This window comes from Cololabis saira, chromosome 15, assembly GCF_033807715.1.
Source record: "Cololabis saira isolate AMF1-May2022 chromosome 15, fColSai1.1, whole genome shotgun sequence".
In the NCBI taxonomy this organism is placed as follows: domain Eukaryota; kingdom Metazoa; phylum Chordata; class Actinopteri; order Beloniformes; family Belonidae; genus Cololabis; species Cololabis saira.
The window spans coordinates 28,788,006-28,815,530 of NC_084601.1; the positions used below are offsets into that span (position 1 = coordinate 28,788,006).

The 27,525-nt window shown below is 42.2% G+C and overlaps 1 protein-coding gene across 1 annotated transcript; it reads right to left on the bottom strand.

Moving 5' to 3' along the window:
• Positions 1-1,522: 1,522 nt before the first annotated feature.
• Positions 1,523-24,489, bottom strand: LOC133460822 (hormone-sensitive lipase-like). The gene is made up of 11 exons (XM_061741585.1): positions 24,419-24,489; positions 16,653-16,990; positions 10,947-11,231; positions 9,528-9,618; positions 9,293-9,438; positions 9,011-9,196; positions 7,927-8,079; positions 7,648-7,792; positions 6,191-6,418; positions 5,234-5,610; positions 1,523-1,840 (listed from the first exon to the last, which is right to left on the bottom strand). The coding sequence occupies exons 2-11, from the start codon at positions 16,890-16,892 to the stop codon at positions 1,523-1,525; spliced, it is 2,169 nt and encodes a 722-aa protein (XP_061597569.1). The 5' UTR covers positions 16,893-16,990; positions 24,419-24,489.
• Between the last annotated feature and the right edge of the window lie 3,036 nt (positions 24,490-27,525).

Consider the following 27,525-nt stretch of genomic DNA (forward strand, 5'->3'; position numbering starts at 1 on the left):
AATAAAAAGGAGTTAGAAAAGGCCGGTCAATACTAAGTACCCCCCACTGCACCCGTGGGATCTAAGTGGGCTCTATGAAAGCAGATTCTGGAGCATTCAGGTGTGTTAACACAATGCCAAGAGAGAAAGACATCAGCAATGTCTTAGAGAAGCAGCAGCACATGAATCTGGAAAAAGGTGATGAAACAATTTGAAAACTGAAAAAAGCGGAAGACAGTTGTCAATTAGGGCTGGGGATCGATTCAAATGTCAAGAATTGATTCAATTCCGATTCTTAAGATTCAGAATCGATTATCACGATTTGATTCGATTCGATCCGACTCGATTCTGATATTGATTTGGGTTAGTGTTATTAAAACAGTTTTTTGAGCTGTTGCATGAATTATATGACTGTAGTTATGCAACATATTAATAGTAGCATTATATTGAGATTCAACAGCAAGTATTGGCAGCTAATGATGCTGTAAGGATCAATCAGCTCCCAGAATGCTGATAGAACTGCTTTCAGAAACATCGTGGGGCAGAATTACCAAACAGATCCAGGGCAGCAAACAGAGACGTATGAAATCAGTTTTATTTTTTCCCACGTCCCGTTTAAATTTTTTTCATTTTCTGTCTATTTCGGTTTTTAATTTTTGAGAATTTGGTTTTTAGCATTTTATGCAAATGTAACCCCAAGACAGTATAAAGTAATGAAATATAGACTATTTATGCAATTATAACTGAAAACTTTAATGTTTTCATACCTTTAAACTTATTTAAAGGCAAAAACACGGCACCAGTTATTCTTGTGTCCAACAAAACATTCCTTTTTTGGGCATAAACAAAAAAATACCAAAAGTTGTAATGATGAAAAAGAATCTTTAGACATACGAATCGAATTTTAGGAATTAATATCAGAATCGATTTAGAATTGGAAAATCGATTTTTCTCAACACAGGCCTATTGTCAATCTTCCCAGTAGTGGATTCTCTGCCACATTTCTGTACAATAGCCCCCCCCTGAACGACCCAGATCTGCATTTCACAGCCTGCAGGCCCCAGAGCGAGTGGCCGTTACGGCCGTAAACCTGGCTCTATCTTTCTTGTGTCGCCTCATGCTGGTGATTGGTCGGCCCCCCGGCCTCCTGAACCCCCCCGCGGGGATTCAAGGACGTGGTTGAAGCAGCTTCCTTCCCTCCTGGCGACCCTGGAGTTCCTCCTGTCGGGTCTCAAATCGCCGGGCCTCAGCAGGCTGGATCAGTTTCATCCCTCGCTGCTGCTAAAAGCTCCGGACGTACAGAATCATGGGGTACTTAATATTGCCCTTCTTTGTTGTTGAATAAATAATAGCAAGGTGAAAAAAGATGTGTGTAGTTTGTCGGTTCACTCGGGACCAGAACCACCTCAGACTCGAACCCCTGGATGTGTATGAAAAGAGGGGGGACTAACTTTTACACATGAATGTGCACCATCCCCCCTGATTTGTTCTCTCCGTCGCCTCCGAATGAGCATTAGCCCGATGCGCCGGGGCCGTCCGCCGGTTACGGTCTGATGGGACCCGATCTGTTGGGACCCGGTCCGTTAGGACCCGGTCGGGTGGGACTCGGTCCGGTGGGACCCGGTCGGGTGGGACTCGGTCCGTTGGGACCCGGTCCCGGGGGGTCCCCTGACTGGAAGACCTCCCTCATCCGCTCCATGCAGACGTCGACGGCCGACTGCGTCTCCCTGCAGATCTGCGCCAGGCTGAGGAAGCCGTGCGGCAGGTCCTCCACCACCGTCAGCGTCACCGGCTGGCCCAGCGCCCGCAGCTTCTTGGCGAACATGACCGAGTCGTCCAGCAGGGCGTCCAGCGCCGGGGCCTGCGGAGAAACGGAGGGTCACAAGAGTCAGCAAGCAGAACCGCTTCACGTCAGTCTAAATGTCGGTCGCTTAGATCTGTTCCTGAAGCAGGGCATCTACAGGTTTGACCAAGTTAAATTTAAAACTTTTTAATACTGTTTTCAAACAAAATTACCATTCCTGTAAAATTTGCATCCTTTTGCATAAAACGCCTATCCAAGGCATACCCAAAGTAAATTGGAAGCTGTTCTTGAACTGTTTGAAGTACATGGATGGTTTTCTTTTGAAAGGTAACACTGCAGTTTTTCCCCCAACTGTCAGAATCACTGTAAGTCCTACTAACATTGAGTAATCTAAGTTTGAACACACTGAAATAGAAGGTTTTTTTTTCAGCCGGAAATTTGTTTTGTAATCAGATGTCTGCAGATGAGTGAAGCTGTGACTGATTGGCTGGAAAACGCAGTGAGACCACAGCATGAAGCCTTATCTAGTGCAAGTTCAAATTTGATAACTATACCACAAAAAATGAGTATTTTACACATGTTTTTGTAAGATTATGTTTAGACCTTTTGGCATTGGGAGATGCCAAAAAGACACTTGGATATCCATGGGCATAACTCTTGAAACTTTCAACATACAGTCATAATTTTGGCCTCTAATGAAAGCTGACACTTATGGCGCTTTTGCATTAGTACCGCCTTAACTCGGTTCTACCCGCCACGGCCCCGTTTTGCGCTTTTGCACTAGGGGCTGAGACGGGTAGAGCCGCTCCAAGCCGATACTCTTTCTGTAACCATTCTGCCGAGGTTCTAATCAGGGCTGTGCAGGGACTATTTCTGACGTCACAACCCTCCGTGCCACTGATTGGTCGGGGGGCGGGGCCATCAAACGTTTGAATCAGGAAGCGGGAGTCAGCGCGAGAGCGACCCGCGGCTCGCAGCGATTTTATTATACAGCGCAAACGTCTGTTTGGTGATCCAACTCTGAGGTGCAGATGTTCATAAACCTGGGGGCTGACGAGAGAATTAAAAAAGGGATGTAGACGGGCTGTTTTTTTCTCAGCCGCTCGCGGCTCCAGCTGATTTCTGATCAGCGCCGACACGAACAAAGGTGTTGCGCAATCGAGTACGTCACAGCAGCTTCACCCCAACCTGCCCACTTCTCCCCTGGCTGTGGAAAAACAAACGGGGACAAACGGGTAGAGCCGCGACGAGCCGCGCGGAGCCGAGCCGGGCTAAGGCGGTACTAATGCAAAAGCGCCATTAGGGGTATCCTATCCCATCTCCAGATTCACTATCAATATTGCTGAAAAAAAGTTACTGAAACATTAAGCTAAACTTTGCATATAAAGGAGTCAAAACTTGTTTCATTCGCTGCAAGTAAATTCACTTTATGCAGGGATTTCCTTGTTGTGGCTTTATTCCCACCCCCTGAAGCAGCACTTTGTTGTTTTCAGAATTTCATTGGCTATAAAATGTGCCAGACATCAGCACGATTGGTTCCAATTGGCTAATTTTTTTTTCATGACAAAAGGGGGACATGCGCTTCATTTGCATACAGGCGCTCATTGGCTATTGTAGTCGGTGGAGGGGACAGGAAGGCTCCTGTTTGGTCGAATGAGGTGTCAATCAAAAGGACAGTGTACAGACACACAAGATAAGACCGGTATAATAATGTATTTTGGACTAAATACTTTACTGGATTGGATCGACTGGATCTTTCTGAATGTAACCAGACCATTTTTGATGGAATATTTGAATATTTGATGATCGGACGAGTACTTAGAGGCTTCATTGGAGAGTTGCGTCAATTGCGTGAGCTGTGGAAATTACCTAGTTTTGGAAATTATGGACTGATTATGGACTGAATATGGACTGAGGGCCATAATCGGACTGTCAGAGTGGCAACGGGTTGATACTATTTTCAAACAAAATTCAAGACCAAAAACACAGTCACACACTTTGAACCCAATGTAACAAGCCATTAGTCGCTAAGTTTACATTCCCCCATATTTGCCTGCCTCGTCTCGAGACTACGCTGACTAAGAAATCCAGCGCTGAGGTCAAGGTTGCCAGATCTGGCAGGTTCCAGCCCAAACACCAAGTAAAACCCGCCAAAATAATGAAAAACCAGCCCAAATCATACATTCTCTATGTTGAAACTGTATATTATTAAATACGTAATAAATTCCAAGTCATAAGGAAATGAAGAAAAAAAAACCAAAGACTACAATTAAATTTATTGTAGTCGTCTTTATTGTGAGTTGTGAGTTTATTGTGTAAGTTTCTACTTTTCTCTGCCGTAATGGAAACTTTTTTGTTAATAATTTCTCCCAAATATTTAGTAAAAACCAAGAAAAGCAGCCCAACTTTTATCAACCTGCCCAATTTGGCTCAAACCCGCCCAACCTGGCAACCCTGACTGAGGCGTCTAACAAGTGGTAAACAGATTTATTTCTCCTCAAAACTATTAAAAACTTAAAACTTTTCCTGTGTTGAAGAAATGATGGCTGGATAAATTCCCTCTTAAATTCAGATTCAAAAAGTTTTAAGACAAATTAAGACATTTAGAGGCCTTATTTTAGGAGAATGGGATTTTTTAAGACTTTTTAGGAATTTTTAAGGACCCAAGGCCGTCCTGTGAAGGATCCTCTTATCGGGTCTCAGCGGCAGGATCGAACCTGGGCCGCCTGCCTCAACTAATGGCGTTTTTCCACTAGTACCTACTCAGCCCCACTCGACTCGACTTTGCGCTTTTCCACCAGGGGTCTAACGTGCTGAGTAGATACTTTTCTGTATCTACTCTGCCGAGGTTCTAAGCGGCTGAGTCGGGCTGTGATGTCATCACACTACAGGCCACCGAATGGTCGGGGGTTGAAGTCAGACGTCTGAGTCACAATGTGACATCAATAAAAAGCGACTCTGACGGCTTCTTGTTCATTTTATTCCACCAGCAATGGCAGCAGAAGTCTGTTTCATGATCCAACTCTGAGGTGCAGATGTTCATAAACCTGGTGGCTGAGGAGAGAATTAAAAAGGGATCTAGACGGGCGATAAGGGACGACCAGATCCACCAGCTCTGTACCTTCATAGCTGCTCGTGGCTACCAACAGACTTTTCAGCAGCGCAGACAAACAAACAAAAAAAAAAAGCATTGCCACTTGAAGCTTCTCTCTCTCTCTCCCCCAGCGGAATATTTATCATCTACTCCAGGTTCTACATCTTTAGTGTTGTTGTCTTCTTCCTTTAGATACACAATCAAATACGTCACAGCAGCTTCGCTCCAACCCCTTGGGCTGAGTAGGTACTAGTGGAAAAGTGCCATAAGTGAAGAATTTATCATCATTATCCTCACATGGGGCACCGACTTTAACCCCCCCACCATCCCACCCCACATAAAGCTTCCCCTCTTACCACGATGTGAACTGGCGGCAGGCCTCTCAGCAGGCTGGCCGGGGCCAGCAGGGGCGACACGAACGGGTTCCGGACCACCGGGGACGGCGTGGGCCGGACGAACGCCGGGGACTCGGAGCGCAGGGGCCTGAAGCCGTCCGGGTAGTGGATCTGGTCCTCAGAGTCTGCCGCCGCGGTGCCGGCGGACGCCGCGCAGGACTCGCTCAGGGACCTGGTGCCCCGCCGGACCCGGCTGGGGACCCGGCTGGGGTCCAGGAAGGACTGGAGCCAGCTGGAGGCCCCCTGGGTGAGGTCGCCGAGCAGCATGGCCGTGTCTCTGCCCAGAGCGCTCAGGCTGCCATGCCTCCGCACCGGCTGCAGCGTCTGGAAGTCGTCTCCTGGAAGAAGAGGTCAGAGGTCGTGGGACACCTGCCGAAACGCACCGGCCTCTGAGGCGGGTAGGACACGTCAAACATGACGCGTCCAACATAAAGTTGCTTTCGTCAACAAAAAGTATGACTAAATATCGTCGTCAACGAACCTTTATCACCTGAGGACAATGAGACGAGACGCAACGAAAATGCTGGTCATGTGACGATAACGATAATTAAATATATAATGCAATATCGTAGAGGAATAAAAACCAGACTAAAATGTAGATTACAAAATAAAAACTCTGCTAAAATGTGTCTTCATTTTTGTTGACCAGGAAAAATACACAGAACCAAACTCATGACGTCTCAAATGTGAAGCCCACCAACCGTCTATCCATCGCCACCTGCAGGACTTTAGTCCCGGACCAGAGGACACGAGCAGCCGGTTAAACATTTTTCACCAGTCCTTCCTCCCACACCTCGTCTATTATTTATAAATCCTTCGGATGTCCTCTGTCCTCTGTCCCGTCCCTGCGGTGGCAGAACGTTCTCTGGTGTTAAATGAGGTGTGAAGCCACACACACACACACACACACACACACACCTGCATAGGCGCTGAGGCACTTGGCCAGGACACTTAAGGGCAGCAGGGGGTCGATGAGGGTGAGCAGGCGGGCGGGCGAGGCGTCGGTGGTGAGCAGGGTGGCGGGGTAGGCGGCCATGATGCCGTCGGGGACCCGGATCCCGTAGGCCAAGGCCCTCATGGAGACTGTGATGCAGAGGTTTCCTCCGGCGCTGTCCCCGGCCAGACAGACCCGCTCTGCAGTGGAGCCTGGACACACACACAAACACACACACGATAATCAAACTTCAGAAGAGGGTCCAAGAGTCCAAAATAGAGCAGCTCGCTTGGTCCTGGGTTGTGATTTCAGAACAAATGTATTAAAATGCATAGAAATCTCATATAATATTTGTAAGAAATGTATCCATATCAAAAACCCTGCAAGTTCTATACAAAAACTTAAGTTACAGTTCAGAAAATCATAGCTGCAGCACAAGACATGCTCTCAGAGGTAACGTTTCACTGCCAAAAATAAAGACAAACTATGGTAAAAGAACACACACACACACACACACACACACACACACACACACACACACACACACACACACACACACACACACACACACACACACACACACACACACACACACACACACACACACACACACACACACACACAGTGTGTCTCATGCATGATTGGCTCCTTGGGTGGGCTGTTTTTAATGGGATGGGATTAAGTTTGGACCCTAGACTGAGGAGAGGAGGACTGGCTGATGTACAGCAAACTGGACTCAATATATCAAAGGAACTTTGATATATTGTAGGTTGTAGGTTCTAGTAGGTTCTAGTAGGTGCTAGTAGGTTCTAGTAGGTGCTAGTAGCTGCTAGCAGGTGCTAGCAGGTGCTAGCAGGTGCTAGTAGGTTCTAGTAGATGCTAGTAGGTGCTAGCAGGTTCTAGTAGGTGCTAGCAGGTTCTAGTAAGTTCTAGTAGGTGCTAGTAGGTGCTAGCAGGTGCTAGTAGGTGCTAGTAGGTGCTAGCAGGTGCTAGTAAGTTCTAGTAGGTGCTAGTAGGTGCTAGCAGGTGCTAGCAGGTGCTAGTAGGTTCTAGTAGGTGCTAGCAGGTGCTAGTAAGTTCTAGTAGGTGCTAGTAGGTTCTAGTAGGTGCTAGTAGGTGCTAGTAGGTGCTGTGCTAGTAGGTTCTAGTAGGTGTTAGTAGGTGCTAGTAGGTGCTGTGCTAGTAGGTGCTAGTAGGTTCTAGTAGGTGCTAGTAAGTTCTAGTAGGTGCTAGTAGGTTCTAGTAGGTGCTAGTAAGTGCTAGTAGGTTCTAGTAGGTGCTAGCAGGTGCTAGTAAGTTCTAGTAAGTGCTAGTAGGTTCTAGTAGGTTCTAGTAGGTGCTAGTAAGTTCTAGTAGGTGCTAGTAGGTGCTAGTAGGGGCTAGTAGGTGCTAGTAGGTGCTAGTAGGTGCTGGTGGAAAAGCGCCATTAGAATGTACTGACCCAGCAGGTGACAGTTGTTCAGCGCCCAGCTGTAGGCGTAGAAACACTCCTCCAGAGCTCGGGGAAAAGGAGCCTCGGGTGACAGCGAGTAGTCGACGGAGAGGATGGGAACGCCGAGCTCCTTGGACCAGCTCCGGAGGTAATGCTGGGGAACGAGAGGATGCAGGACCAGTGAACAGCTAATCAAAATGATCACATTTACTGCATTCAGAACAACGTTGCAGGGTCAGTTTCACAGTGATGTTCAGAAACATCTTTTCCAGATTAAGGCTGCTGCACCTCGTGGGACCGGGACGTCTGGGCCACGAAGCCGCCTCCGTGGAAATGGATGAGCAGCCAGGGGGAGCGAGGCTGCTTCTGTCGCCACGGGAGACGGGGTGTCGCCACGGGGCCGGGGTCGCCGCGAGAAAACGCTAGCAGCTCTTCACTGTCCTGCAGCGGGACAAAACCAGGTCTGAACGTTAGTAACGATGACGGGAACAGAGCAGAAGGCAAAACCACACGATGAAATAATGCAGCTATTCAATAAAAACTACACCCATAAAATTAACATATATTTAAATGTATTTAATCTTTTTAATCTTTTTAACATGGACTCCACGTGTGGTTAGTAAAAAATATATTTTCGGATGTGTGGAAACCCCCAATTGTACTACTGACAAATGTTTGGCCTAATGTGTAACCCTATTATTACTAATGTTATTTTATTTGTGTACTTTTTTTTTTATTTTTAATTTTATCTATTTATTTTTTTATTTAATTAAATTTTTATTTTATTTCTTGTTTACATATGTTTTATTGCTATTATCTTCTTTGTATGTGGGAACTGGGGATGTATGTGGGATATATGTGGGGTTGTTTGTCTTAAAAAATATTGAAAAACCTTATAAATAAAGTTATAAAAAAAAAAAAAAGGGGGTTTGGGGTTAAAATACACGGTTAAAGCCAGGAAAATGTACATATTCATCTTAATATTCATGATTTGCAGTTAATCATAGTTTCATCTGGTTGCCAGTCTATACAAATCGCTACACTTGACATTTCTACTAATAAATCATAAAACTGCCAAAAAAAAAAAAAATATATATATATTTTCACAAATTGCACATTAATAAATATCCAAACATGATGCAAAGATAACCTGTATTTTCACACATCTGTGGTTTTGCTTTTATTGCCAACCTGGACCCTCATCCATCCATCCATCCATTCATCCATCCATCCATCCATCCATCCATCCACCCACCCCAGTCTGGATCAGACTGGACCTGACTGTACCAGACTGGATCAGACTGGATCAGACTGGATCAGACTGGATCAGTCTGGACCAAACTGGATCAGTCTGGACCAGACTGGTCCTCACCTGTCCCTCTCGGAGCTCGTAGGAGACCAGTCTCATGAGGACGGGTCCGGGGCCCCAGTGGGCCACGGGGGGCGACACGGTGGTGGACAGCCGTGGGTCCGAGGCGAGCGGGAGGCGCAGGGTAACCGGAGGCACGGTCAGGGTGAAGTTCACCTGCACGGGGGTGGAGGCCAGCTTGGTGAAGCCCTGGACGGAGGGAGACATGGAGGCAGGTGAGAAATCCAGGCAGAGCCTCGTTCCTCGGGCGGAGAAAGGAAACCACGACTATGTGACCCTGCCTACTGATAAAATGTCAGACTCTGTGACGTTCCAGAAGGACTTCCAGAACTGCAGGTCCAGGTTCTGGGTGATGCGCTCGAACTCGGCCCCCCTGAGCTCCGGGTCCATGACGTACTTCCCTGATGTGAGGAGAGAGAGGGCTGCCATACCTGCAGGAGCAGAACATTTACTCTGAAAACAACCACTAAAGGATGTTTAATGTTAAAAACAAAGAGAGGGAGAACCAACAAAGACTTACCGACCCCCGTCTCCTGCTTCCCGTACGTCTCACCGTATGAAACCATGCTGATGACGATGGTCTGGAAGAACGGACGGAGGGCCGGCGAGAACTGGGACCAAGAAGCAGAAGCAGAAGCAAAATCAGAAGGAAGTTTATTGCAATGTTGTTTTTTTTTTTTTTTTTGCAACTTTCTCTTTATTGGTGATTTCAAGTTTTTCCAGCAATAAAGGAAGTAAAAAAAAAAAAAAAAATAGAAATAAAAGAGAACAAACAGGTTGACTTAGGACAGGGGTGTCCAAAGTCGGTCCTCGAGGGCCGGTGTCCTGCATGTTTTAGATGTGTCCCTTTTCTTATCGAACTGTGATACAAGGAGCTTGGTCAGCAATAGAACTATCCAGACTTTGATGACAAGGTGGTGACGACCGTTAATTAGAATCAGGTGTGTTGATGCAGGGAAACAACTAAAACATGCAGGACACCGGCCCTCGAGGACCGACTTTGGACACCCCTGACTTAGGGCATACATTAATAAAAATAAAGAAAACCCCCCAAAAACAGGATTTTACATTCACACAGTCATTGAGTTACATTCCACAGAATAGTAGTTATATATAATATATATATATATATATATATATATATATATATATATATATACATACATACATACACACACTGCAAGGAAACTCTAGTGAGCAAAGCTCAACTCTTCACACTAGAACTCCAGATGTCACTCGTGAAGCCGACTGACACGACTGTCGTCCTGCGTGAGGGTTTGGATGTATATAGTCTGGTAAAACTCCGGCGGTCATCAGTGAAATATTTACAACGCGGATCCAAGCTGCTAACGACGTGTTTAAACTCGATGTCTTCTTCTGTCAACAGAAATGATGATCAATATCCAATAATCCATTACTTTACGATGTAGTTCTTTATTTTTCTTGCTGTTGCTGCTGTCGTTTATAGGTCTCTGGTGCAGGTGAGTTAGTGGCATTGCTCTCTTTCTTTTTCTGCCTTAGTGACAACTTTGGCAACTCAAGATATTCCTTGATGTGAGAAACTTTCAAATGTCTTATCAGCTTCGTTGTGTTGAAATTCTTTTATAACATTCATCCTCGGGGGAATCTCCTTTGGAAACACCTTGTAAACTGCAAATTTGTTGTCCTATTCTGACATTGTAAAACTCCCATTCTGGCCACGCCCTCTTGGGAAACCTGGGTCTGGGGTTTGGGAAAGTACGTGCTGGCGGCGGTTTGTTGTTGTAAACGTCATCGGATCGGCCCGCTTTTAACTATTATTTTGAGAACGCCGATCAAAACCGATAGGGCCATTATCGGGCCGATACCGATCGGTTGCCGATCGATCGGTGCATCTTTACAACAAACTAACGATAAATGCTCGTCTCATGTGACGGTGAAGCGCTGTGGGGAACCTCACCTGGAAGCCCAGGCAGCGGCCGTAGAAGCAGGCCTTGTGCATGGAGTTGTACTCCTGCACGAACCTGTGGCTCAGCTCGCCGTCCTGCATGGCGAACAGCTGGCCGTGCTCGTTGCTGCCGAGGAGCCCCTGGGCCAGGTGCAGCATCGCCCTCAGCTGGCACAGGGCGCCGCAGTACGCCTCCAGCTCCGAGGCATTGTGCTCGGCCCGGAAGAAGGCCCCGCTGTAGTTGGAGGCCACGTAGCGGCCCTTGTGTATGATGTACAGAAGGCAGGAGTGAAGGATCTGCAGAATAAAAGGGAGAGATTTCAAATCACAGATCAAATATTTTGTAATTCACATGGTATTAAAGCTGTCATTTTTTGCTGTTGTAGTGTATTGCAGCTTATTAACATGTTATTATGTTCTGGGTCTCTGGAAAGTAAAGTTGCTTTCCTCAACGAAAATTATGACTAAATATCGTTGTCAACGAACCTTTCTCACCTGAGGAAAACGAGACGCAACGAAAATGCTGGTCATGTGACGATAACGATAATTAAATATATAATGCAATATTGTAGAGGAATAAAAACCAGACTAAAATGTAGATTACAAAATAAAAACTCTGCTGAAATGTGTCTTCATTTTTGTTGACCAAAACGAGACGAAATGTTCTACCAAAGATCCTTAATCTCCATGTTTAAGTTGTTTCCTCTGGTTTAGTCTTCAAACCAGTTTAGTCTTTTTTCTCAAAATTGTACTTCAACATTAGTGTCGACATTTCGACTTTTTACTCGAAATTGTACTTCAACATTAATCTCGACATTTCGACTTTTTTCTGAAAGTGCATAATGAAAAAAAAATCTTCCTTGTCTAAAATATTATTATTATTTTTTCCTGCCTGGCCCTAATACTCTTCCATACTGTCCGGACCAGTAATGAAGCAAATATATTTATTTTATGAAACTTATGCAGGACTGTTTAATGCAGAAGGTGGTTTACAGACAGACTGAAGCTAAATGTTGGTGGCGCTTCAGTGCTGAAAGGTTGTGGGCCTGAACCACCTTGTTGGCAGCTCTAATCTAGGTAAATGTTCTTTCCCTCATAGTATTAAACCCTTTTCAGAAATATTTAACATTAATGAGATCGTAAATCGTCTTAAGTGACGGCACTCAGTTATTCATTGGTGACGTATCTGTTAATGTTCCACATCATTCGTTCAGGTACCTGCCTGAGTGATGTTGACGAGCGGCTCTGTGTGCCATTCACTCAAGATTTAAAAGGAAACAAAGTTAGATTCTTTATTAAAATATTGTATCACATGTATCGCCATGACAACTCGTAGTGCTCCGAATACGCAGCTTTTCTGTAAAATATAGCAGTGATGGAGCCAAAAGGGATTAAAATCTCACTTTTCTAGATGTTGCAGTTCATTAAACCGCATCGTTCACATGAAGGGCTGATCTTATCATAAGTTAGCTTTTAATTCTCTTCCTTCAAAAGCCAACAAAGCGACGCACTGCTTTAATCATACCCTTGATCTCCCATACGGGGTTAGAACCCGGTAATGTGTTATTGTTGCTTGTATACTCCCTCCTGTCCGAACAGTATTTAATAACGGTTGAATTTAACATTGTCAACGTTAACACCCTGGTATAATTCAGATATCCGCATGCTGAAACAAAAAGTGCATCAAATGCAAAGGAAGGGGTTCTCTTGTAAGTCTGTAGACTCCTATTGTGAATGGAAAGATAACCTAATAATATACTGTACAAAAAAAGCCATTCGCAAATTTAGAACAGCCAATTCATTCATCGTTGATACAGGATAACAAAAGTAACCCACGTTTATAATAATAATAATAATAATACTGGACCAGATCAACTTATCCCTGAACTTAGGATGTGTACCATAGGTTTTCAAAGTTGCAGTAATTAAACCTTTACTTAAAAAATCTTGACCCAGACATCTTAGCTAATTATAGACCAATTTCCAACCTTCCATTTGTATCTAAAATTCTGGAAAAGGTTGTTGCAGTCATGTGACTATTTGTATAGAAATGATCTGTTTGAGGTTTTTCAGTCAGTGTTCAGAATGTATCATAACACAGATACAGCACTGGTTCTACTGGACCTCAGATAAGGGATCAGTGTCCATACTGGACCTCAGTGCTGCTTTTGACCCTGTAGATGTACATGAGGTTTCTTCAGAACAGGTGACGGTCTGCTACGGTGTCCCACAGGGTTCAGTGCTAGGGTCTGCTATGGTGTCCCACAGGGTTCAGTACTAGGGCAATCTTGTTCAGTTTATACATGCAGCCCTTAGGAAATATAATCCAGAACCACGGCATCAATGTTCATTGCCATGCTGATGATTCACAGCTGTATTGTCTATGAAGATGAAACAGAACCGTTAGCTAAACTTCAGGCATGTCTTAGGAACATCAAGGACTGGAGGTCCACTAACTTTTTTACTAAATTCTGATAAAACAGAGGTTATTATTTTTGGTCCCGAAAACCTCATGAAGGGATTAGAGTGATTCTTAACCATAGGGCCGCGGCCCACACTTGGGCCGCGAGCGCCATCTAGTGGGCCGCGAAAAAAATTCAGTTTTGTACGTGTGGGCCGCGGGGGCAGCGGGACTGCATAGCAACTCCCGACCAAATGAGGAGAAGAAGACCCTCAGCTAGCTCTAGGTGTAATAGTAAGAGAAATGGTGTGTATTTATAGAGAAAATCCTTCATTTTGCACAGAGTATGTTTAGATCCGCCAGGATCAGGGATCGATTACTTGGGTCTGCGCCCAGAGCGAGCGAGCGCGGCGTGATCATTTATCCTGACTCGTCCGCGCAGCCGGGGAGGTCGGTGCCGCTCGGGCGGTGGGCTCCATCGTTACTGCTGAAGGATTGTACATGTAGATGTGTCTGCTGGACTGGACTGTTGTTCGGGCTCGCAAAAGCATCGGAAAGTGACTCTGCTGCAGCGGCCAGAGAGCTGCGGGTTCTGCCCGGCCGTCTCAGCTGATCAGGCTCGGATGAAATCCGACACGCGCAGTCCTGACAACTTATTAATGTAAATAAAACTTAGTAAGTTACTTAGTAAGTAATTAGCTTGACTCTTACAGAGATGAGAAGCCTAACAGGTGGAAAGGGAAGTTCAACCCGGAATGGACAGATTCATCCTGGTTCAGTCTTCACACTGGGACAAAACCAGTGTCTCATACGTTCAGAGACTGTGGCGTTCAAAGTGCGAAAGTAAAACGCCACTGAAACAAAACACAAAGTTTTTCATCAAACATATCCACTCAAGTCTGAACTGAAGTCACAGAAAATAAGCTGACCATCTTAAACATGTTTGGGTCCACATACAGCTGTGAAGCAGCTTTCTCCACAATGAACATAATTAAAACTAAATATCGTTCCAGGCTCATCAATGAGCACCTTCTCATGTGCATGAGAACCTGACAGCATCCAGCCCAGATTTACAGTCCTGGCAGGAGAAATTAGAGCTCAGTTCTCTCACTGAACGACAGAAAGTGAGGGCATAAGATTAAGGGGAAGAAAGAAAAACTGCAAAACTTTTAAATTGTTAAGATGTGTTTATATTAATTTATTATAAAAATGTGTTGAGACAATTAACAAAGAAAAGGGGAAATTCAAACTGCTGGTAAAGAAATAAAATAAGATAGCATTTGAAAAATAAAATAAAATCTTATTTATTTATTTTATTTTTAAGAGAAAAAAATGTGTAATTGAAGTTACACATGTTAATGGGCAAATATGTACTTTTTTTAATATAACAGTCAGATGCAGATGTTGATACAACTATGAGGCTACTTGAATATATATATATATATATATATATATATATATATATATATATATATATATATATATTTATTTATTATGATGTTCTGGACCTTCGCCGCTATACAGTGTTAATATTTAACGGGCCTCGGGCCACTCTGTACTGAAAAAATTGGGCCCCAAGGTCAGAAAGGTTAAGAACCCCTGGATTAGATGATGTTGCGACGCCCTCCAGTACAACTGTGAGGAACGTTGGAGTTATTTTAATCAGGATTTGTAGTTTAAACAGCAGATTAATCTTGCCACTGTTTGGCTTAAGCTTTTTCTCCCACTTGGGGAGTTTTTACCTGCCGTTGTTTATATAATAATTGCTAGGAGGTCATGTTCTGGTCTATGGAAAGCACCTACAGACAACTTCTGTTGTAATAGATGCTACATAAATAACACTGAATTGCACAACAGTAATAGTTTAGTTGTAATCACTCTCGAGAAGAACATGATCTCTTTCCTCAGCTGAGGACAATGTTTGTCAGATAAGATACTGCACCAACACACATGACTCACAGAGTCCTTTCATTTTTACGGTTTCCACATAACCACTCATTGTCACGCCATAAAAATGCATTTCACACACAGAAAAAAAAAACAAAACTGTATTGTCTTTCAAAACTAGCGCTGGCATAGACGGGTTCAGTTACTCCTGGTTTAGTGGAAATGGAAAGGAGCCGTTTTTCTCTTTTTCATTGAGCCAAGGACCAGCAAGCCATTCCCATTGCCCTGGTAATGATCCTCCCCCCCTGAACGGGCCTCTTACCCGTCCCATTCAGGGCCATTTCCACCAGTACAGAACCACGGACTGTATAATTACTGAGCCTCATCACCCACGGGCAACCCTGGGCTACGTAACCAGGAACCATCACGTCAATATCAAATATAAGCGAAGAAAAGGGTCTGAAACTAAAATACGGAATTACAAAATAAAAGCCTTCAAATTTAGACTTCCAACTAGGCCTGTGTTTAAAAAAAATCGATTTTCCAATTCTAAATCGATTCTCATATTAATTCCTAAAAATTGATTCGTATGTCTATCAAGATACATTTTTTTTCATCATTACATTACAACTTATAATTGTTGTACTCAAGTTATAATTGCATAAATTGTCTATATTCCATTACTTTATCTTGTCTTGGGGTTACATTTGCATAAAATGCTAAAAACCAAATTCTCAAAAATATTTAACTGAAATAAACCGAAAATGGAAAAAATTAAAACGGATAGTGGGAAAAAATAAAATCGATTTCATACATTCTGTTTGCTACGGAAGAGTATTAGGGCCATGCAGGAGAAAAAATATTTGAGAGGGGAAGATTTTTTTTCTTCAAGAAAAAAGTCGAAATGTCGAGAATAACGTCAAAATTTCAACTTTATTCACCAAAGTTTTACTTTTTTCTCGACATTTCGACTTTTTTCTCGAAGTGCATAATGAAAAAAAAAATTCCTCCTCTAAAATATTATTTTTATTTTTCTCCTGCCTGGCCCTGATACTCTTCCTCTGTTTGCTGCCCTGGATCTGTTTGGTAATTCTGCCCCATGATGTTTCTGAAAGCAGTTCTATCAGCATTCTGGAAGGTGATTGGTCCTTACAGCATCATTAGCTGCCAATACTTGCTGTTGAATATCAATATTATACTAGTATTAATATGTTGCATAACTACACAGTCATATAATTCATACAAAAGCTCAAAAAACAGTTTTAATAACACTAACCCAAATCAATATCGGAATGGAATCGAATCAAATCTTGATAATCGATTCTGAATCTTAAGAATCGGAATCAAATCGATTCTTGACATTTGAATCGACCCCCAGCCCCGCATCCAACAGTAAAAGCACATCTATCCAGCGAGGGGGTGTGACGTACCTTCACCAGGGTGCGGTAGCCGTTGCCGGGCGTTTGCTCGTCGAGGTCGTAGTGGTGGTAGACGGCGGTGAAGCTGGCCACCACCGGCTCCAGGGCTCGGCCGTGTTCCTGGATCTCCTTCATGCAGGCCACCAGGCGGTCGGTGGCCGGGCCATACGGCGAGTCGGAGGGGCCACTCAAGACGGAGATGTTGTCCTCACACACTCGCTCCAAGGCGGCAAAGACGACCGTGTAATCCATGTCTGAGGCTGGGACAGAGGCAGAGAGAGCGGCTGCTTAAACCTCCTCCGCGTGCATCTCTGTGTCCGTCGGAGGCGTGTGATGCTCCGACTGCATATCTGAAGGAAAAGCACAATCATCCGGAGGGTAAACACACAGATCCACCGGCCTCGTCACTCACAACAGTCCTTACAGCCGGGGCGATTATACTGCCGTCCTGTTATCTCTCCGGTCAAGGGTTGAAACTCCACAGCAGCACGAAGACGGCCCGGATAACTTTGAAACTAACGCTGACGCCATGAAACCGTGACCTCATTTTAAAAAGCGTCAATAAGCAGAAATCTAGAGAACAGTGCCGACGTATTCAGTATAGAAAAATCTGTGGGTTTAGCAGACGGATGATCACAAAACAGAAAAAAGGAGACATTTATGTAAGAAAGCTCCTGGTGATACAGTTTAAAGTAGGGCTGAAACGATTCCTTGAATAATTCGAGTAATTCGATTACAAAAATCATCGAGGAATGTTCTCTGCCTCGAGGAATCGTCCCAATTCAGACTTTTTTCAGAAACTTAAAACCCTCTGCTTGAGAAAGGTCCTGTGGACCGAAACGTTGTTTGTTTGCTTTATTAAAGTCTTTTGCAAGTGACTTGACAGTGTCCGGGAGACCCCTTTTTTCCTTTGTTCACTCCTACCTACTCCAACGCACCTGTTTTTCAAGTTTTTTTAGGTGTGCATCAGCCTCCAGATCTTTAGAAACGTAAAACTTAATATTTTAGGGAGGATTTTCTTTTCATTTTTAAGTAAAAGTCAGAATTTTCTCAGAATGCTATATTTTGTACTTCAGTGGCGATAATCCTCTTCTGTATCATTGTGTCCTGCACATTAACAGGAAGAAAGAAAAAAAAATTAAATAAAATAAATAAAAAAATATAAAAAAATTAATTAATTATTAACATATATGCAGACAAAAAAAAAACAAAAAAAAAACAGGGAGAAAGCTTCAACAGAGTTCTTCAGAACACCCATGAGTGATGTCATAGGAGCTTGTCCAGTTCTTCTTCTACACTCCAGGGTCAGGACGGATCCATAAATACCACAATACCTGCTGCTGGTGGACGTTTATAATTAGATTAATACGGCCTTGTTCAGTCTTCCTCTAATTGTGCTGTTATGAGCTTTAATATTGAGCATGACCAGTGAGGTCTGCAGGGCAAGTTCTCCAAGTCCTGCTCAGTGTGATGAATCAAGGCCTTTGCACACTAGAGGCATTATTTTATGTCCGTGTGATTAATTTGTACTGAGAAATATAAATCAGCGTAGAGAGTAGACTTGAGTGATCAGTAGTCATACGCTTTTATGTACGAGATTAAAGCAGCAGTGTTGAGCGTAAACACTGGAGACGTTGTGCAGCTCGTTGTCAGCGGCGGCTGAAGTCAGGACACCGTCCAGAAACTGGGGGCTTTGTTGCGTTTCTACACGAGCTGGTTGTGTTTTTCCACCGCTGGACAGCAGCAGGACATCAGAGCAACGAATTTTAGACCTCTGACCACATCAATATGCTGATCCGGCCAGGAGAGAGTCCAGGGGAGAGGCTAAAGAGATTAAAAGTTTCACGCAGAAAACCCCGACCTTGCACACCGAGCATTTAACTTAAAGGGGACCTATTATGAAAAACAGGTTTTTTCTTGCTTTAACATATATAAAGTGGTCTCCCCTCCGCCTGCCAACTCGGAGAAGGAGGAAAGAAACCAAATTCTGCAGTGTCTGTACAGCCGCCCGGATGAGCCGTCCAGTCTGATGTGACTTCTACGAGCCGTTCAGATTCTGCGCATTTTCGTTACGTAACCAAAATGCAAACCACGCCCACAACTATAAAACCGTGTAACTGCATGCGAGCGTCCGACTATTGCATCGCACTGCGTGACATCGGACGCTCCCTGTCCATCTCCCTCCAGCAGCTGCCACTTTATTGAGGTTTTTGTAGTGAAATGAGGAGGTATCATAGAGATAACTTCTCGTTTCAACTAACTGGATCAGCCGTTCCTCATCCGTGACCGTTTCCTACAGCGATTTCAACGCGAGCAGCAGGAAACGGCCAGCTCAAAACGGCGCGCTGCGGCCAGATAGGACAGTCCAATAGAAAACAAAGCAATGGAATTGATTTTGTCGTTGACGCTCGCTCGCATCGCATGCAGTTATGACACGGTGTTAGGACACGGTAACTCCGCCGGCCGGAGCTTCCATCATTTTTTCATAGCGGTGTATCGCGTCATTCGCGTCATCGCGTCAGGCAGCCAATCAGCACAGAGCCTCATTATCATAGCCGCCCCGCCCACTCAGAATCCCGCATAGATAATGAGGTTAGAGAATGGGATGATAAAGACATGGTTTAGAGGCTGAATTTCTAATTTATTTAACAAAAACAATCAAAAGCTTGTATTTGAGACATTCAAGGCCTGTTTAAAATAGGAATTAGATGCCATAATAGGTCCCCTTTAATAATATTTATAATATCAATGACGATGAAACAAGGTAAATAACCCAGTCTGATGTCTTATTAACGATCCTAGTAAGTTTGAAGGTGGCTCTCCTTTGCAAGTTTCTCGTTTCTTGTGGGCGTAAACCTACACCCGGCTGGAGGACGAGCATCGGTTCATGTTTCTCCAGAGATGCTCTGCTCAGGTAAGATGAGACGACATGTTCTTGTCTTCTCGCTCATTAAACGGTTCGGTTTTCTTTTTTCTTTCCCATAAAGTCTGTTGGGTATTCAAAACCACCACAAGACTTCATGTTGGTTACTTGGAGCCACAATACTTTATAAACACTGGTGGTCCACAAGTATTTTTAAAATTCCGTTTTTTTTATTATATTATTGGGTTTCACAAAAATGTGATATTCTTATTTTAGAAATTAGCGCCATTTTAAACCAAATACCTCAATTATCAGTGGCTTCAAGGTAAATATCTTTTAAATTCTCCAATGAAAGTCCTTTCCAGTCAATGACTGAAGTCTGAAGTCCTTACAGCCCTCGGTTTTACCTTAAATAACTCAAAAGCTCAAGCCAGTGACTTTTCTATTGAAAAATATTCAACTTATTTTCCTTTAAACAGTCTCGACACGCTTGTAAAGTTAGTTTCTGGTCATGTTTACGGCTAGTGATTGATAGCTGTTATTGTTTTGACATCGGAAAGATGATGGATGGGATTATTTATTTAACACTAACTTCCAGGGTTGTTTATTCTGCCCAATTTTAACCCATTTTTGGATTAACTCGGTCTGGCTGGAGTCAGTTTCTCCAGAAAACCGGACGTTGACATCACAGGACGCTTGTTCAGTTCTCCGTAGAGTCTTTGGTTCCTGCTGACACGTCTGAAAACACGACTGATGCGTCTTAAACCCCACGTCTAACTTTGTTTGAACAATAAATGGAAGAAACTAAGTTTAATTGAGACTTCAGGCTGTCGATACTGCTAAAAATATCGCCAGGGATGCTAAAAATTAGGTATGAGTCACTTCTGCCAGGACATGAGTGATACTGCATTAGCTCCGCCCCCTGTGTGACATCACAGGTCAGAATTAAAAATCCTCCATGCTGAAGCTGCCAAAACTGTACAGTCTTCCCTTCTCAGGGGCATTGGGACGTGCATGTTCAGATGTTAATGATGCTGAGACGTTTATTTCATTAATAATATCTAATATCATAGATGCAACAGTAAAACCTGCCTATCAGTGTCAAACTGTTTTATCCTACATCATATCATGCAGTTAGAACCATAAAACTGGGCTTTCCTTGATAAAGATGCACCAAAGGGTGTAAAATAGGTCACATCTGCGGCTCTGCTCTGCTAAAATTCATGCCACATAATCAGCTGACCCGGTACGAGATAAATAGATTATAACTGCTACAACGGGCAACAAAGTGTGTCGTTTTCTTTCAGTAATGTGCTGAGCTGTTGTAAAAACAGCCGACCAAAACTTCCCCTCCAGTTGGACGGAGATAAGAGGCACAGATAAAATATTTTTTAGTTTTTTATGGTATTTTTTTTCTACCCTGTTTTTCGGTGTTGGACAGATATGCCTCCATGGATACAAAATAATCCATATGAAATGCATTCAGGCAGCTTTGTGGCGCCCAAGAGACTATCAGGAGACTGCTGAAGGTACTGGATCCGCACGGTGTGCAGCTGAGGAGACAGAATCAGTGGCGTATGGGCGAAGAAATACCTCGAAAAACAGACAAAATGATGCCTAAAAGCAGGGCGGAAAAAATTATCCAGAAAAACAGGTAAAAAAAAAATTAAGTAGGACGAAAAACAGAAAAAATTATCCCGAAAAACAGGGCCAAAAAAAAAAAAAAGCACGAAAAACAGAAAGAATTATCCCGAAAAACAGGGCTAAAAAAGAAAATTATCCCGAAAAACAGGGCCAAAAAAAAAAAATACCACAAAAAACATAAAAGATTACCGGTATCCCGAAAAAACAGGGCCAAAAAAAAAAAAAAAAAAACACAAAAACTAAAAAAATTCCTGAAAAACAGGGCTGAAAAAAATAAAATTGCACAAAAAACAGAAGATATTATCCCGAACAACAGGGCCAAAAAATAAATAAAAATACCACAAAAAACAGAAAAAATTATCCTGAAAAACAATGCTTTTTTTTTTTCCAGATTATTGCAATACGCTTCCGTACAAACTTGATGCCAATGATGCAATCAATAAAAATGAGGCGTTCCTTTCAGTTGGGCTTTTTAATTCTTGGGAAACTCGGGATGCTGATCGTTACAGATGTGGATGGAGCTGTATGAGAGCCCATGTGACCATGACGACATAAAAAATGTTCAGGGACGCCATAGATTCATCCAAGTCGTCCACAAACTGGACATTTGCGTATCGTCCTGAGACCCGGCGACCACGTATGTGGACGTCACGTCTTGGATTGTTTATGCAATGATTTAATTACGCTTAAAGGAGGACTCAAAATAAACGAGATGCATCGGGTCTTGGGAGGAGGAGGAAGAGGATTTCAGTAGCAACATGATTCAGATAACGCCTGTTATCACATTCCTGAAAGTAAACATAGTATTTCATTGTCTGGTGCTGAAGATGACAAACTATCAACATGGTGCAAGGTCAGCCGATTATAAAGCTTACATTTCGGCGCGGACGCAGATGTGACCTACTTTAATCCTCTGTGCATCTTTGTCAAGGAAACCCGCAGTTTCATCGCGTTAACTTTATGATATGAGCCATCTGTTATCAGTTCCTGTGTGGGGTCACGGGGATCTGCCGGAGCGGGGGGCGGCAACCCGGACGGGTCTTCGGTTCAGCCTCCGCGTCGCCCGGTATGATACGACACAATCTCCCATGGTGCAAAAACCAGCACGTCAGGTTAGTTGGTGGTTCTGAATGTGAGTGAGTGAGTGATTGATTGATTGAGTGAGTGAGTGGTTGTTTCAATATATACAGTATATATAAATATATATGTATTTATGTGGTGACTATGGAGGTATTTTAGTGCCAAAATTAAATAAATAAATACATCATTAATTAATTAAAATGGGAATTAAATATATAATTCATTCATTAAATGTGTTGGAATTGGAATTCAAATCCAATCAAATCAAACTTTATTTGTAAAGCACCTTCCATACAAAAAATGTAACACAAGGTGCTTTTCATAAAACATAAACATAAAATGTATTAATGAAACTGACAGTTTGGCATTTCATGATTCACACGCAACACAAAATCATTAATTAAATGTGTCATTAATTAATTAAATACTGAAATAATTAAATATATTTTTTACGTAAAAGGGGACCTATTAGGAAAAACATGTTTTCTCTTGCTTTAACATATGCTTGCTTTAACAAAGTGGTCTCCCCTCAGCCTGCCAACTCAGAGAAGGAGGGAAGCAACCAAATTCTGCAGTGTCTGTACAGCCGCCCGGATGAGCCGTCCAGTGTGATGTGGATCTACGAGCCGTTCAGATTCTGCTCCCTTTCGTTACATAACAAAAATGCAATTTACATAGGTTGGCCTGCGATCCGTGAAACCACGCCCACAACTAACTCCGCCGGCCGGAGCTTCCGCCATTTTTTTGTAGCAGTGTATCGCGTCATTCAGGCAGCCAATCAGCACAGAGCCTCATTATCATAGCCCCGCCCACTCAGAATCCCGCATAGATAATGAGGTTAGAGACTGGGAAGATAAAGACATGGCTTAGAGGCTGAATTTCTAATTTATTTAGCAAAAACAATCAAAAGCTTGTTTTTAAGACATTCAAGGCCTGTTTAAAATAGGTATTAGATGCCATAATAGGTCCCCTTTAAATATATTTTTTACTTAAAATAAATTGTATTTAAATTAATTAATGACATATTTCATTCCAAATGTAATTAATTAATGACACATTTAATTAATTAATGATATATTTAATTATAATTTTAATTAATTACTTAATGACACATTTAATTAATTAATAATACATTTAATTAATTAATGATATATTTAATTCCCATTTTAATTAATTAATGGCAATCTTAATTAATTATGTATTTAATTATTTAATTTTGGCACTAAAAATCCTCCACAGGTGACTACTGGTCGGTATTTACAGGACTGTCTCAGAAAATTAGAATATTGTGATAAAGTCCTTTATTTTCTGTAATGCAAAAATGTCATACATTCTGGATTAATTACAAATTAACTGAAATATTGCAAGCCTTTTATTATTTGAATATTGCTGATCATAGCTTACAGCTTAAGAAAACTCAAATATCCTATCTCAAAAAAATTTAATATTCTAGGAATCTTAATCTTAAACTGTAAGCCATAATCAGCAATAATAAAATAATGAAATGCTTGCAATATTTTAGTTGATTTGTAATGAATCCAGAATGTATGACATTTTAGTTTTTTTTTAATTGCATTACAGAAAATAAAGAACTTTATCACAATATTCAAATTTTCTGAGACAGTCCTGTATGTGTTGGTGCTTTAAAAGATGTAAACACTGGACCCGAGTTCCGGTTGTATGGTTAAATATACAACAGTCTTTAGCACCAGTATCTCTGTTTAGTGAATGGCATTTAGATGTCCCTCTCCCAGCTGTTTGTGTTCCACCTGCAGCTCCTCCTGTCCGAGTTTCCCCCCCTGTTTTCAGGCATCAGCTGTTGAATGACGCGGACCTGTCAGCGACACGGAAATCCCCCTCCATTTCTCTTCAAACCGGTTTACAACACCGTGAAACTGGTTTTCATCACAAACCGACGCCGAACTACACCTGAAAAGTTTGCTTTAGTCACGTTTTTTCCTCTTTAAAAATCGCAGCTGGCGATTTTAAAGAGAGGGACCAGTTTTGCGAAGGGTGACAACTTCAGTCGCGACACCAACTTTGATGACATGTTTGTTCCACGCCGTCGCGGGAGCGCGCACCGGCGACGGCACCGACGTTACGAGTGAAAAAAATGTTACGAATGCGCGAAAACACGACCGATGAAATGTTTTTGTGGCGTGTACTTGCTTCACCAGGCGGCTTCACTCACCCAGCCGCATCCTCTTCCTCGGTGCTCCGTCTTTTTCTGTCCTCCGCGCTCCCGAGGAATGCTGGGTAGAGTCCGCGGGGGCGCGCATGTACCAGGCATGTACCCAGCAAGCTCGTTACTGTTACCTAAAAAACACTTTTTTTACGTTATTTTTAGAATATAATTAACCAAATAAAAAAAATCTATTCTATTTTAGAATGAATGAATGAATGAATGAATGAATGAATGAATTTATTTCGAACATGTATATAAAAAATAAAAATAAACAGTAACAAAATTTGACTTCTATTTTAGAATGAATGAATGAATGAATGAATGAAATAATTTATTTCGAACATGTATATAAAAAATAAAAATAAACAGTAAAAAAAATGTGACTTCTATTTTAGAATGAATGAATGAATGAATTAATGAATGAATGAATGAATGAATGAATGAAAGAATTCTCATATACTTATTGCTAAATCTTCATTGTCTATTAGTAATTTTAAACAGAGATTGAAGACCAGCCTTGTGGATCAAGCGTATAGAATTGCCTCCACTTAATGTGGACTCACTTCTGCACATGCACATACACACGCACACACACACACACACACACACATACAAACACACATGTGCATGCTCACACGCAAGCACACACACTCATCCAACTGAGAAATTGTTTGTAAATATCCATCTTATTTGAACGCTGTTTTTGTACTTGCTGTTATTATAATGTAATGTATTATCTTGGTGAGAACTTTGAATAAGCCCATTTAGGGCTTCCTTTCTCACCTGCACATATTTTCATGCTTTTATATTCATTTTAACTTTGTACCGTTTTCATGTTGTGCAAATAAATAAATCAAATAAATCAAATCAAATCAAATTTATTTCGAACATGTATATAAAAAATAAAAATAAACAGTAATATCTTCATATGCACATAGGTTCAAAAAAGGAGTAGGAAGAAGTATACACTTTTTCCTAGCTCCTACCCCTTTATAACTCTATGAATTTACATTATTGCTATTATTATATCTACACAATATCCATATAAATATAGTGTATATAAATACTACGTAAACATGCCTATTACTACATAATTATCCATATAAGTATATAGAAAATATAAATCTTACATAAATATGATATCAATATATAGAAAATACAAATATTATATAAATCTACATAACTATCCCTATAAATATATGTATGCTAAATACATAATAAATATATAATATATATTACATAATTATAACTATCCCTCTCGACCTATAATATATACTACATAAATATCCACATAAATATCTAAACATATCTTAAGCAAGTATAATATACAATTTTTCCATATGTTTTTGTATCTCTTTTTAAACAGATTTATGTTAGTACTTTCACAGTATAATTCCCATAAGTACTTATTTAAATGTTGATTGAGTGATAGTCAGATACACTACCATACTTGTTTTAATTAACCGCCTTCCTCCCAGGGGTGTCGGACCCCAGTCCTCGAGGGCCGGTGTCCCTGCAGGTTTTAGATGTTTCCCTGCTTCATTGCACCATGAAAAGTCATCAACAGAACTATCCAGACTTTGATAACAAGCTGGTGACGATGATTAATTAGAATCAGGTGTGTTAAAGCAGTAAAACATCTAAAACATGCAGGACACCGGCCCTGCTGGGTCTGGGATTCAGTTTGACACCTGTGAGACTAAGGATGGAGTCTCCTCCATTTATTCATATTATTAGTGTAGATTTAGGTGTGAAGCGTATTTATTGATTGATGATTGATTAAGCATCAGGTCCATTTCAGTGATGCTGATATTCGGTGTAATCTGATTACTATAATGGTAAATAATGTAATTTCAATCTTTAATATTTAAAATTCAGGTTTCATGTCCAAATTAAGTCCAATTTAAATCAGTAACATTTACTATTCATTCCTTTTCTGAGGTGGAGGGGGGTGTTGGAGGCTGGTTATTCTGGTAGATACTTTGGGACTAGTTAGTAGTCGTGTCGATTCTTAAAAGCACTGGAGTCAATCCTCCAATAGTGTAGAAATAGCAGTAGTGCAGTCGCCACACAGATCTGATCTCAGCTGATGGATGAAAACATTTATCGTCAGTTCAACATCATCATCCACTTCTCTGTGTGAGGACCTGCAGGTCTGGATCGGGACCCTAGTGGTCGGTAGAGGAAGTTGGGATGTTGTTTGCATGGTTTATTCGGTACTTTACCTGCAGACTGTCATCGTGGCGTTTATCCGGAGTGACTCAGCACTACGGAGGTGCTCCGACTTTGCGCAGATGTTCTGAAACAGTCGTGATAACCTGAAGGTGCTTGAGAGCTTCAGGTCAGCGCTCGTATCAAAGGTCACTGCACCGACGGCATGTTTAATCAACACTTCTGCGTGACTTAGCGGCAGCGTGCACTTGGACTCCTCGTTCCTCTGTCCAAGTCCATGCAGGTGCTTTTATTTACCGTCCGCACCTCAATGGCTGCGGCAGGTAAACACGGGAACAGTTATGTTGCATTTTTTGTTTCGTTTTGTGTCGTACTACTTCCACGGTGGCCCCCCACCCACGATTTTTGTGTCGTACAAACACAGCAGCAGGTTTTACCAGCAAGGTTCTGCTCAGTTAGAGATACAGCTAAGTCACCGTCTCTTACTTAACGCCTAATAATAGACAGACTCCAGACGAATCAATCAAACAGTTGTAGTCTAAAACAGTTCTGCAGAAAGCTTGGTGGAGACAGGAATGAGGAAAACTCCGGTTTTATTTCCTGTCAGACTCGGTGGACTTCCCCATCCCTGAACTGTCGATGCACACGATGACTCGTGTGCATCCGTGGAGCGACAGGAACCGACACGTTTAACGCTGAGCTTTGTTTCATGGTGTGTCGAGGAAGTAAAACCCATTTCAGTTGTAATGTTTTACATTTACACGTTTACAAAGTTGTGCGTTCCTTCCATTAAAGAAGAAATCCCCTCCATGGTCACTAATGTGACTTGAAACTGAAAGATTCAACGGTGCAGTTCTCCTCGGTGGTCCACTTTGGGTCCAACTAAAGTTGCTTTCGTTAACGAAAATTATGGCTAAATATCGTCGTCAACAAACCTTTAT